We start from the raw sequence: 13771 nt of genomic DNA on the forward strand, positions 1-13771 counted from the left end.
TAGATTGTGGGCAAATGGAATTCCATGATAGAAAAGTAGGGTCACATTGATGTGCAAATGAATCTGCTACTCGCTCACAGCCCCCACACGCAACACACACACACTTTTGTACAAGAGACACACACACACGTGTTCACACGTGCACAACACCTCCTCCCCTCCCCCCACAAGCTCCCAGTCTTGCTCAGGACCCATCACTGAGGCCACCGTGGTGCCCCCTGGGTAACCCCAGACCATGCCCCCTGCACCCATAGAAGCCATGTGGACCCCTGACACTCAACCAAACCAAGGAAAACACCAACTCAAAAGGAAAGTGGGGAGGAAAAACCAAAGTCGCGTACCCAGCGTGGAATTCAGTGCAACTATGTCTTTCACACTGGCTTCTGTTAAAAGGAAACGAACAAACAAATAAACAGAGATCAAAAATAAATAAATAAAATGAAATACAAAATGAAAATAAAAATAGAAGAGACTATCAGAGCCAGCCTGTCTGACATTGACCCTGACTGCCCACCCTCCCCCATGCCCCGCCCCTCAGTCCTGGCTCCTGGCCACTCGGTGGGGGGCCCATCCCCGAGAGCATCCCAGCCCTGGCGGCAGCCTTCCCAGGCCTTGCCACACCGTCCCACGTTCCCCGTCCCCAGTACTGACCCAGGATCACCAGGCCCTCGGGGTCCACCTCATACTCGGCCCTGTAGGGAACAGGGGCCGAGCTGTTGGCCGTGGACAGCAGCTCCTCCACCAGCAGGGCCCGCACCACCTCGGAGCTCAGCATCGGCCGGCGGTGCTCGGGGATTTGGAGGATGAACCAGAAGAAACAGGTGAGCGGTCCCTCCCTGATGTGGCAGCAGTGAGAGGGGCTGGGGGCAGAGCCTGGAGTGCGGGCCCCTCCCAGACCCCTGCTCCTGATGGGAGCTGGGGGAGGACACCAACTGCGGCTCATGCGCATTGAGCGCTTACTACTTGCCAGGCTCTGCTCTCCACTATCACGTGGAAGCCTCCTAACAACCTCTGAGGGAGGGGCTGTCAACAGCCCCATTTCACAGATGAGAAAACTGAGGCACGAGAGGTTAGGTTGTGTGCTGCAGACTCTGTCATAAGTGAATGGGACAGCTGCCTACCACTCCTCCATGTCCTCACCTGATACCCGTCAGGCTGTTGCTAAGGGCCCCACAGCCACTGTCTAGGGTAATCCCTACCACACCATTGTGCCTATTCTCCAGATGAGAAAGCCAAGCTGGGTGAAGGGAGGTCACACACAGGAAGCCAAGTTTCCTCTCCGTGCCTCAGTTTCCCCATTTTAAAACATGAAGCCATTGCCTCAGAAGCCTACAGTGTCTCTCATTCTTTGAGTCTAAGGTTCTAGCAGGGGCCGGTCGTGGGGCCCGGGAGACTCACCCAAAGGAGTAGACGGAGCTGGAGTTGTAGTAAGTACCCAGGCAGGTGCTGGCAATGAGCTCCTTGAGCTAAAAGGAGGGGAAACAAGCAGAGCCTCCTGGTGACCCTCTGTAGAAACCCCCTCCTGCCCTGGGATGCCCTTTGCCCCTCCCAGCAGCCCTGCTTGACAGAGGAGCCTACGGGGTAGAGAGGCTTGCCCGTGGTCACACGGTGGGCAGTGGCCACGCCGGGAAACAAACCTCATTCCATCTTTTTACCCCTCCCCCTACACCCGGGCGCTGCCCCTGACACCTCCACGTCTACCAGCTCTGACCTCAGTCAGACCACCAGTGGCCTCTCCCCCTCATCAAAAGTCACTCCTCGACTCTGAGAAGCCCCACTGGGCTCCCCTCCTCAGCCCCAGCCACCAGCCATGGGAGCTCAGCTGGTTGGTCTTTGCACGTGTTCAGTGGCAGTGCCGCTGGCAGGGTGGAATGGCAGGACCATGGGTTCTTAAAGCACTCTGAACGGCACAGAGGTAATGTCCACACTCTCTCCTCTCTCATTTCAACCCCACGACAACCCTGCAGACAGGCACTGTTGTTATCACTCCACTTTACACGAAAGGAAAGAGAGCCTTGGGTGGGTCTCCCAGAAGCGGGTCTTGAGGCAGGTGGTTTATTTGGAGGTGATTCCAAGGAACACCAGTGGGGAAGACAGATGGGCAGGGAGGCAGCCGTTCACGGCTGTGAAGGCGCCGGCCAGAGCTGTGGGCAACTGAGGTGCCATCCGACAGGGACCTCTGAGTGACTGCGGGGGCATCTTCAGAACTGCTCCCGCCAAGGGCCAAGGGAGCCGGGGTATTTATCCACCTTCTCCATCTCTCAAAGTCTGAGGGTTGCTGCTGGGAATAACTCCTCAGCACTTCCGGCCCGCCCTTCAGGGTGCTGTCCTGCGGCCTAAGAGTGGCAGGTGCTGGCCGTGGGAGACCATCCCAGTGAAGTAAGCCATTGCCCGGCAAGAGAGGGTGTGTGGGTGGGTCCTGGCAGCATCCCTGCACTGCCCTAATTTCCTAAGGTCATGCTTCTACTAAGTGGCACAATCAGGATTTAGTCCAAGTGCATTTGACCCCAGAGCCCATTAACTTTCCCACCACCCTACATCACCTCCATTCCATCGTGCCTGGAACAGGGCTCTGATCCCAGTGAATATTCTGGATGGACTAACCCACTGGCTTGACGTGATCAGGCCCCTCCCCTCTCCCTTGTTGTCCCCACCATCCTTCCCTCCCATCCCCGCAATCCTTCCTACCATCGTCTGAGCTTTGGTGGTTTCACTGCGGAAGGCACTGGACTCCCGGCGGGCAAGGTCCTGGGAGAAGTGGCGATTGACCACGCGGAGGCTGCCTGAGTACACCTGGCTGACCGTCACCTCCGCCTTGTACCCTACCCAGGAAGAAACCAGCAAAGTTAAGCAAGGGAGCAGATGGGGACGGCTCCTGTGTCCCCCACACCTTCTTCTGCCACCCTGAACCCCCAGCTCAGCCTCCAGCATCTTGGGCCTCCAAGGCACCACCACCATCATCATCATCATCATCTTTGTCATTGTCATTCAGAGTTTGTGTAGTTTGTGCAAACTGGCCCCACAACGCCAGGGAGGAGAGAGGCCCACTGATGAATGGTGTCCCAGAGGCTCCCAGGCAGAAGCTGACCCAGTGATCAGTCCAGGACATAGATGCCAAGGAACCCACATGGGCCCAGAAGGTCAAGTTCTTGGTTTAGCACCTCTGTGTTGTCCAGCGGGTTGTTCAGGTTGCACCTACTATGTGGGGTACACTAATAAACCAAGACAGATGGGTCTCCCTGTGTGGAGCTGACAGTAGTGGGTAAGGCAGATGTTCCCCCGGTAACCATACAACCTGTGGGATTCATCTGCCAGCAGCATCTTGAAGAAGCACAAGGTGCTATTGAGGGGGGGACATGACAAAGAAAACCTGGGCCGGGGTGACCCTCCATCTGAGATGGGAGGAGTGGAGAGTAAACTGGGAAGAGGGGAAAGAGGGAAGTGCCTTCAGGGCAGCAGGAATAGCATGTGCAAAGGCCCTGCGACAGAGGGATCATGGTAAAGACCACGGCCAAAAGCTTGTTTGGCTGGAGCAATCAGTTAGCGGGGAGGGGTAATAAGAGACTGAGACATCAGCAGGGCAAGATTTTGGTCTTTCCCTAATGAGCAAGGGAAACCATGAAAGGTTTAAAATCAGGGATGATGTCATCAGATTTCCGTTTTGCAAAGATTGTTTCGGCTGATGTGAAGACAATAGATTCACAGCCCAGGGTTTATACCCCTATTCAGTCATTTATTCATTCATTCAATAAATATTTATTGAGAACCTGCTATGTTTAGGGACTGGCCTAGAGCACTTGGGAATATACCAGTATAACAATGAACAAAATAATAAAGAAAAAACAAGCCTGTCCTTCAGAGCTTGTAGTCTAACAAGAAAGACAGACAATAAACAACAAACATAGGACATGACACGTTAGAGGTGTAAGTGGCGTGGAAATCAAGGGCAGGTGCGGGCTGCAACTTGGAGGCCAGAGAAGAGGGAGATGGTATCAGCCATGTGGATGTCAATCTATGGGACGAGCATTTCAGGCAGCAGACCGGCATGTGCAAAGGCCCTGAGGCAGGAGCTTGTCTGGATGTTTGAGGAACAGCAAGGAGTGGGCTAGGGGAGAGCAGGAGGAGATGACATGGGCGAGGGGGAGGTCACGTAGGGCCTTGCGGCCCTGGGAGGACTTTGATTTTTGCTCTGAGTGAGACGGGAGCCCTGGGAGGCTCTAAGCAGAGAAGTCAGATGATTTCATTTGCTTTGTAAAAATATCCCTCTGCCTTTGTGTTGAGAACAGGCCCTAAGGAGGCAAGGGCAGAAGCAGAGAGACCTACAGGAGGCTCCTGCAGTCGTCCGAGTGAGAGTGGTCCAGGGGAGACTGGACCAGGCTGCACAGTGAAGAGGGAGAGAAGTGATTGGAGTCAGGGTATATTTTGGGGTTAGAGAGGACCAGGTGTGCTGGTGGAAAATTGGGGCTGGGGAGTAAAAGAAGGAGAGCAGTTAGGGGAGCAACGGGAAGGATGGAACGGCCACCACCTGGGATGTTCTCTCCATTTTTTTTTCAATTTTAAAGGATTTTCTTAGGTCACTATTGATGATACCCTAAAGTTATATACCATTTTCTCAACATCTCGAACTTCTAAAAATCTTATATATAAACACACATTGCCTCTGAAACATGGAAAATCAATAGCTCAATATCATTTTATATTAACAACTGGTAAACATCAATTAAAAATGAAAGCCCCTTTAAAATATACTCAAAAGGTAGACTGACAATTCACAAGAGAGTTAACTGTCAGTGGGGTCTGAGATGAACTTAGACATCCTGGAGGAGGGGCAGGCCCCGGTGATACAGTGGCGCTCAAGGGAGAGGCCCAGACTGGAAATGAAAATTTGGGAATCTTCAGGGGATAAGGGAATGTCGGGGGTGGGGAAGCAGGGAGGAGGAGGGTCCCTCCACCAGGAAAGGACATGGAGGAGAAGCCACCATGAACTGAGGGAAAAGAAAGTGTGGGCGCCCTGGAAGCCAAGTAAGGATAACGTGTCAAGGAGGAGGCAGGGAGGCACCCGGTCATGTGCTGCCGATGGGACAAATGCAACGAGGACTGACCGCTGGATTCTGCAACGTGAGGACTAGTGACCCTGACAAGCACTGTTGGAGTTTCGGGGGTGAGGGGCAGGGAGTCAGATCGGAAAGGGTGCCCGAAAGAGGCGTGGAACGGGAGACCAAAGCGTTTTCAAACAACAGGGATTTGCTGCAGAGGGGAGTAGAGAAATGGCTCTGTGTGTGTGTGTGTGTGTGTGTGTGTGTGTGTGTGTGTGTGTAGGCACGAGAGGGATTCGGTACAGGAGCAATGAGAAGCGCTGTACAGTGACGGATGATGCCACCGGAGGAGAGAGGGGACATGGCTGGAGCCCGGCCACCACGAGGACAAAGGGAGTGGGATCTGGGCCAGGAGGACAGCTGACTTTAGATGGGGCAGGGTTGGTTCACACGTGGGGATGGGCGGAGCGCCGAGCATGTGGGTACAGCTGGGAGGGCATCTATGGGGCTTCTCTTCGGAGTGGTTCCGTTTTCTCATTGAAGCAGGGGGCAAAGTGGGTGGGGGGGTGAGGGAGGTTTGAGAAGAAAGCATAAAACTGGCCCAGGAGAGCAGGAGAAGGAGAAGACCAGGGAAATACAGCTGGGCGGCATGAAGGGCCCCACTACAGGGCTCCAAGTGGACCAGCCCAGGGCCCACCGGCCTTGGGAAGCCGGCCCCCACCCTCTCCTCTCCTGGGCCACTTTCTGGGTCAGGCTGCCACTTAACCAGTCATTCGCTCCTTCAGGCTTATCCTGTTCCAGTGTAACAGGCCTCTTGTCCAGCTCCCCTTCCAGACCAGACACGGCGTGTCTCTGATCCATCTCCTCACCCAGTGCCCGGTACCCGGAGCCCAGCCTGGCCCAGCGCGGGAGGAATCGTTCAGATATCTCCTAAAGTGCCTCCTCTGTCCTCATCCCTTTGGGGAAGGGGTTGGCTTCCCCCAGTGGAGGCTTTGGGGCACTCACCCCCTGGGTCCTCAGCCCCGCGGAGCACCCACCCCCAGGGGAGTGATTCACTCTAGGAGTGTAATCAGGAGAAATCAGACTCTGAGAAGAAAGACAATTGGCAGGTGAGTTCCTGGGCCTCCAGCCTGACTCTCTATGGTTTCCCCTGAAGACTAATTATCTCGCAGCCTAAGGAGGCCTCGGCAGCCCCGTGTTATCTGGGGCACTGGCTTCCTGCCGGTAGTGAAATACACACAGCTTCCACTCCCGGCCTGTGTTGCTTGGCTCTGAACGGAATCACAATCCATCCGGCATCACGGCAGGTGGGTCCTCATCAGACCCAGGCTTCCTAACAGCTTCGACCCGGGGGTTCCAGAATAACCCCCCACCTCGACCCCCTTTAGAGCTGGGCCGAGGCTGATCTCCCCAGTGGCTGCTCCAAAATGGGTCCCCATTCCTTTCAGTGGACCTGAAATTCCACCAGGAGATGCAGTCAGTAAGAAAATGATCTAACTTTTGCAGAGTGCTTAATGGGAGGTCTCTGATCACTTGGGCAAGGTGGGCTGTCCCTGCTAGGGTTCCACTGGGGCCCCATCAGCTTTCTCTGTCCTAGCACATGCCAAGCTTTATGGTGAGAGCAGAACTATCTCTACAACCTGGCACAGAGCTGGCATATAGGAGGTCCTCAGTACTGAATGAATGAATAGAAGGATGGACGAATGGATCCAGAACATGGGCCAGTTGCTCCTGGGGTTCCAGGGGACTGGTTGAGGGCTGTGATACCAGAGAGGGAGGGCCAAAATTCAGGACATGGGAGACGCCTGAGCTACCTGCCCTGGACATTCTTGCCCTCCCCTGCCCCCCGCGCCCACATTCCCTCTGGGTTGAATTCCACATGTGCCCATGCTGGGGTATAAAGCCATCTGTGTGCATGGACACCCCCTTGGACACCTGAGTTCTGTGACTCCCTCCCCTTCATTCCCACTCATGCTGGGCCCTGGAGACCCAGAGGTGATAGAACTATGGTCCCCACCCTAGAAGAGCTCCCAGGTCGGGCTCAAGTGAACAGAAGCACTAATTGGTGCCAAGCACCACCGGCACCACTGGGCCTCCTCCAGCTGAGCCAGGTGGCTCCAAGCCCCAGGGGCAACCCAGGAGGGCTGCAGGCAAGGGGAGGCAATGTTTACACTCCTTCAGCTTGTCACTTGACAAGAACTGGGTACTGGGAGAGCACTCCTTCCGCAGCTGCTGGGAACTGGGGGCACTGGGCCCCAGCAAGGAACTTGCACTCCCATCTCACAGGACAGGAAGGGAGACTCAGAGAGAAGTGCATGTCCAAGGTCGCACAGTGGTTTCTAGGCATTGCTGAGCCTGGAATCCTGATCTGTCCTGCTGTGCCCCCTCGACCACCCCAAGTCCTCCCCAGGTACCTCTCCCAAGGGCCCTGCACTTACCTAGGAAGTACCAGAGCAGGACCCCCACTGAAGCCAACACGACCAGGGCCAGCCACAGGGGAGCCAGGCGGAGGTAGTCGCGGACTTTTCTCTTGGAGTCCTCAGGGGCCTTAAACATCCCCTCCGGCTCTGCCTCTTCGCCATCACCTCCATCGCCCTGCCCGCCAGCCGCCTGGGGGGCCTCGGCCATGGGCATCCTGGCAAGGAAACAGACCAGGGTTGGAAACAGCCTGGCATTTGCAAGGGAGCCTTTACTGAACGCCGACCTTGCACAGAAGTAAGACGGCACCCCTGCCTTTTGGAGGAGGAGGAGGAGAATAACGCCAGGTAGCAGTAATTGAAAGTGAGCACTGAGCCATCTCACAGAGGAGCGAAGCACGTCTCGGAGCAACTCGCCCAGATGACCAGCTGGACCTGGTCTGGCTCCAGAATCCCCACCTTTGCATCTGCGGTCAGAGGAGAGATGGAGGTTTCACTGCCTGAACCCCACCCCCCAAGGTACCCGCAGATGGAACTGGGGTGCATACATGGAGCACACGTTTCTGTAAACCAGCTCCTCTTGCCCTCAGCTTCCCTCCCATTCAGGGGATGTTTTTTCCTTCCTCCTGTTTCTCAACAGCAAAGCTTCCACGACATCGATTCAATCCATTCACTTCGCCCTCCCCCAGAAGCCCTGAGCCGGCTCTGTGCTGAGCCAGGGACTGCCTTCCAAGGGGCGCCGCCCCTCTTGTCTCCCCACTGCCCCAAAGTCTCTTAGGGGCAGAGGAAGGAGAAGGAGACAAAAACTATATTTATTTAGTGTCTGTGCAAGACATTTTACGGATATCACCCCATTTAATCCTCTGGTCACCAGGATGTGGGGACCATTGTCCCCGTGCTCTTCCTCAGCCCACTCTGTGTAGACACTTTACATGTATTATCTTGCTTAACCTCCAAAAGCCTTTCAAGGTTCTGCACCCATTGAACAGATGAGGAAACTAAGACCCAGGATGTTTTAGCAGCAACTCAGTCCAGGGTTTTCCTAGCCTCATTTTCCCAATGTGATTTGAATGTCTGGCATTGACAACCAGCCCCATTTTGCAGATGGAAAAACTGAAGCCCAGAGAAGCTAAGCCACTCGCCAAAGATCACACAGCAGGTAAGTGGGGGTCGAGCCCAGGTGTCTGACTCCCTGCTCTTTCCACTACTCTGGGCTACTTCCTGTAAATGAGCTGTTAATTAACAAATCATGATGAAATAATACCTGAATGCCACCCTGGTCAGTGCCCCAGACCTGCGGCTGTGTCTCTAGACCCTCAGGCAAACTTCTGAGTGCTATTTGGCTTCTCTGGCAGGTTTTCCCACAGTCCAGAGAAGGTCCTTCACTCGCCCACCCACCAGCAGAGCAAGTGGGAAATTAGCCTCCTCTTACCACATCCCAAAAGGCCACTGCGGCTTTAAAATACATCACCAGGTGTGCGTGGGTGGGTGGGTGGGGTGTCCTTTGCTTTGAGTCTTGGATTTTCACACAGAGGGTTTCTGAAAACGGGGATCTTTTGTGATGCTCAAAGGTTCTCAGTCAAGGATCTCTGGCTCCAGCCACAGGGATCTCCTGAGTGGCCCCCATGGATGCAAGGAAGGGAGGCGACTGCTGGTGATTCTCACCTGGGTATAGGACTCCCCTCCACCCCAACCAGAGGACATCTGGACATCTGTATCAGGCCCTGCTGGCTTTCACGGGGCCAGGGCCACGGATGGGAAAGATCCTGCGATGGGTAAGGCAGCCCCACCATCCCCGCCCACTGTCCAGAGTGTCCAGGGCACCCCTGGTGAAACTGGCTGTCCCCCGTGAGCTGAGTGGGTGGCTAGAGCCGGGAGATCCCAGTGACGGGCCGGCTTCTGCCTTCTCTCAGCCCCAGGTCCACTCCCTCTGCCAGAGAGGCACATCCTTATTTTACTCTGAGTCTGGATCACCAAGGAGATACTGGGGACTCGGGGAGCACAGAGGTGATCACAGCTGACATTTATTTGAATTGTTTCCCTTGCTTTATACGCACTGTCTCATGTAAGCCTTCCACAGACCTGGGGGGGGGGGGGGATAGGTTCTCTTATTATCCCCATTTTACAGATGAGAAAGTTGAGGCACAGAGAGATTGAGCAACTTGGCCAAGATCCCACAGTTGGTTAGCAGCAGAGCCAGGCTGCAAACGCAAGCAGTTTGTCTCCAGAATAACGCCTTGACCACTATGCTCTACTGCCTCACAGGGTACGAGGGGAAACTGAGGCTCAGAGAAGGTCATAGGTCCATTAGAGGAGGCATCTAGGAGAGCAGTCCCAGGTAGGATGCTCAGTACGCCTCACCCTTCCTCTCCCCATCCCCCAAGCCAGGCTTTCACTCCATGGATTTTGCCTCCCTCATAAATGGCTCTCACATCCATCTGGGAGAACTTTGAGTATTACATACAGAAGGTCCCATTTTCAGAAAACCTAAGATTAGACACAGCCCAAATTGGTTGGGGGACCATACACCTGGGGTTCCCATTGCCTCCCACCTGGACTCCTGGGGCAGCCTCCCAACTGCTTTCCTGCCTCCCAGCTCCTCCTCCAGCCCCTCCTCCACGCTGTCACCAGAGAGCTCTCCCTGCCCACCTCCAGCCATTCACCTGCTCAGAATCCCCTCAAAGTTCCCAGCCACCTCCAAACCCCTTGCCGTGGCACCCAAGACCCTCCATGGCCAGGCTGCTGCCCTCGCCCCTGGAGCCCTACCTTCCGTCACGCACATCACCCTGCAGGTCCACCAGATGCACCTTTGTACAGACACACCCTCTGCCTAAAGGACGGTGGGACCCTTAAAGGCCAGCTCCAAGGCCACCTGCCTAGCGATGGGGCTCTGGGCCCTGGAGAGTAAGCCACCTCCTCCCCTAGGCAGCCCTTGGTCAGATCAACAATCTGACTGGCTTTTGGCTTCATTTCTCTCCCCCACAAAAAAGGCGGGGCTGTGTCTTATTCACCTCTGGATCCCCATAGAACCCAGCACAGGGCCTGCCACGTGAACGAATCCTCCGGGAAAGGGTGGATGAGTAGAAAGTCACCTTTAAAAACTGAATTAAAATTGAAAAACATACAATTAGAAAAAAAAAAAAGAATGGGTGAGTAGAGCCCCCAGGGCCCCAGACTCCCAGTGCAGTGTTCTCTCCTACATCTTGCTGCCTTCAGGAGCAAGGGCATGGAAGACGGTGCTGGTCTCTGGGGTCCTAGATTCAGTCACCAGGCCCCTCCATTTTTATTGAGCACCTGCTTGGTGCCAAGGCTCTGTGCTGGGCACGAGGGTCACACTGGTGAATATAAGAGACCTCATTCCCATCCTCTTGTGGCTGATAGCCCAGCAGGAGGTGGACAGTTGTGACAACTGACAGTTGTGAAGATGACCCCAAGCTCCTGTCTTTTATTCTTATTATATAATGGTCCCCCCATTGTTTTGAGGGTCTAGTCACCAGAAAAGTCTGTGCCTCTACCTTCCAACTACCCACAGAACCCAACCTCTTCTTGACACCTCAGTGGCTCCCACCATCATCCAAGTCAATATCATCTGTCGCCTTGACTCCGGTCCGGCCACCCTCACTAGCCAATTCCCACGTGACCGCCAGAGGGGTCTTCACCACGTGCCCTGCTCACAAGCCCCGCCTAGACCAGAACCCAAAGCCCTCGTCACAGCCCACCAGGGACTCCGTGATATGGCCCTTGTGCGCCTTTCTGTCCTCTCCCTCCTTCTACTGTAGCCACACCCAGCTCCTGACCTTCAACAGATGGAGTACAGGTCACCTCAGGGCCTTGGCACTTGCTGTTCCCTCTGCCAGAAATGCTTTTCCTTCAGTCTTGCCTCATGACCTGCTCCTTTACCTCCTTCAAGTCTTTGCTCAAATGTTACCTCTTCAGTGAGACCTGCGCTGACCACTCCCCTCTCTCTGCTACATTTTTCTTTATCGCTCTTTTCAAGACTAAAATGGCAGGATATGCTTCCGTGTCCTTGGTCTGTGTCCTCCCCGGCTGGAAGCTGCACCAGAGTAGGGGCTTTCTTCTGTTTGCCCTGTGTGCCCTGCACTGAGAGCAGAGAGTGGTTCCTTCCTGCTGGGCCGGGGCGCTGGGTGCACGTGTGGCCTGGCCAACTTTTTCTGCCTCCTTCTCCCCTCTCCCGCTCTTCTCTTGCTGCACCCCAGCAACATTGGACTTCCCGGTGACTGATTCTAAAAATGAAGATGGTAGAAACCTTTAACAGATCTAGGGTTCTTAGCCTGCGCTAGATGAAGAGCATCACACAATTGTTTCTTGAACCCTGAAAGTTCTTGCTTACCACCTGCTTTCTTCCTTCTGCCTGGGCTGCCCACCTCCTGACCCGGCCCGCCCACCTCCTGACCTGGCCCCTTCACACCTCAGCTCAGCTCTCACCTCCTCCTGGCAGCCCTCCCAGAGTGCCTCTGGAGGGGTGGCTGCTTCTCTGAAGCATCCTGGGCCACGCCTATCAATGCACAGCTCATCTTGGGGGTATTCTTTCTGTCCCCCGTGTCCCCCTGAAGGTGAGCGCCTGGAGGGAGGGACTGGGTGTACCCCCAATTTCCACAGGGGCCTGAGGCTTCTCGCCTGATCCAAGAACCTGGACCCCAGCCTGGCACCTGCTCCTCACCCCCTCCTGCCCTTCTGACCATTGGTGGGTGCTCGGTCTGTGCGCAGGAGGCTGAGCTCACTGGGGCAGAGCCGTTCCTCCTCCCGCGTGCCAGCCCGTGCTGGCTGTCGCCACAGCTGAATTCCATGTCAACCTCCAGCAGCCTTGCTGTCTCTACTTAATGGTTGGGGAAACTGAGGTACAGAGAGAGAAAAGGACGTACTCGAGGTCACTCAGCCAGGGTAAGGCAGAGCAGAGTGGGGTAGAGCTGAGATTCTTATCTAGGACCTACCAGGGAGGCCATTCGGGCCTAGAGTCAATCCCTACCATGAGCTGCTTTGACTCTGAGTCCCCAGGCTTGGGGGGAACGGGTGAAAGTCCCTGCCGTACACAAACTCATAAACTCACACACAGATGTACATAGATGGAAACATGCTGAAGTACACGCGCAGCTATCTGTGACATACAAACTGCTAGATGCATGCTTGCTCACACACACACACACACACACACACACACACACACACACACACACAGCCGCATTCAACTCTGAGCCTGCCCCCTGTATAGTGCAGTGGCCGGGGGCTCTGGGCCGGCCTCCTGCACCGGAAAGCCCAGGTGGGGTACCTGCGTACAGAGGGGCAGCTTGTCCAGCCCAGAATCAGGATGGGGTGCTCAGACTGGCAGACCAGGCCTCCCCCCTGCCCCGTCCCTGCCCCAGAGTCCACCAGCCCCAGCTGAGCCCCAGGCGTCCCAGCCCCCGGAACCTGCAGCCCCTCCACTGCCCCGCGCCTGTCCACACACCTGGCCTCTGACCCCAGCCCTGTGGACCCCTCGCCTTCTGCGCACTGGGTCACTCTCTGGCCCGTGAGGCCCAGCAGACCAGGCCTCGGAGCAGGGCAGTTGGCTTAAGCCCCAGGGAGCCAGGCCTGGCTCTCCGGGTAGACGCTGTCACCGGGTCATTCATAGATCCTGGTCCCCTGGCCTGGAGGTCCCCGCTTACCTTTGGGAGTGGCAGGTGGGTGCCGGGCCTGCTGCACGCAGACCTCGGAGCCTCTGTTTGTCCAGACCAAGGTCTCCCCACCCCCTACCCAGCCAGCCTGGGCTGGATCAATGGCCCACAGCCATGGCCGGGGTGTCTGGCCCTTGTCCCCTGTGGCCTGTGGCCCCAGGCTCCACGGGCCTCCTGTTGGGCTGGGGACAGCGCTGCGACTGAGCACGTAAACAGGCCGGAGGCAGGAGGCAGGCAGTGCCCCGCCCCGCCTCACCCCGCCCCATGGGCACCCCGGAGGCTGGCGGGCAGGTGCAGGAGATCTGAGCTCTCCCCCGAGGCCCGTTGCCTGGTTACAGCCCCTGGTCCCCTAGAGCATGAAGTGGGGTGACCAAGGACTGGGGGCTGTGCGGGGGCCCGTGCAGGGTGGGCAGGGGCTCACGCGGGTCTCCTTACCTGGACAGGTGAGACCAGAGAAGCCAGTGCCTCCGAGAGAGACAAGGAGGCTGGGCCCCTGTGCTCTGGGGACGGGAGGGGAGAAAAATGGAGTTGGGGTGACGTTGGTGCTATTTTCTGTTTAACTGGAAATTAGTTGAATTTCTACCTGATTCTAGAGAGCTGTACTGTCCATTTTGGTGGCCTCTGGCCACATGCAGCTTCTGAGCCC

At 55.9% G+C, this 13771-nt stretch overlaps 1 protein-coding gene across 1 annotated transcript in view; it reads right to left on the reverse strand.

The window, feature by feature from the left end:
* The window catches only part of TMPRSS6 (transmembrane serine protease 6), a 37842-nt gene extending 24566 nt beyond the window's left edge, over positions 1-13276 (reverse strand). Inside the window, exons 1-6 of the mRNA XM_059936897.1 lie at positions 13117-13276; positions 7475-7671; positions 2689-2822; positions 1399-1466; positions 652-836; positions 342-383 (exon numbers count right to left, since the gene is read on the reverse strand). Of these exons, the coding sequence (XP_059792880.1) occupies positions 342-383; positions 652-836; positions 1399-1466; positions 2689-2822; positions 7475-7670 (625 nt within the window). The 5' untranslated portion in view covers position 7671; positions 13117-13276. The remainder of the gene's footprint in view (positions 1-341; positions 384-651; positions 837-1398; positions 1467-2688; positions 2823-7474; positions 7672-13116) is intronic.
* Between the last annotated feature and the right edge of the window lie 495 nt (positions 13277-13771).

The sequence above is a fragment of the Balaenoptera ricei genome, chromosome 10, assembly GCF_028023285.1.
Source record: "Balaenoptera ricei isolate mBalRic1 chromosome 10, mBalRic1.hap2, whole genome shotgun sequence".
NCBI lineage: Eukaryota > Metazoa > Chordata > Mammalia > Artiodactyla > Balaenopteridae > Balaenoptera > Balaenoptera ricei.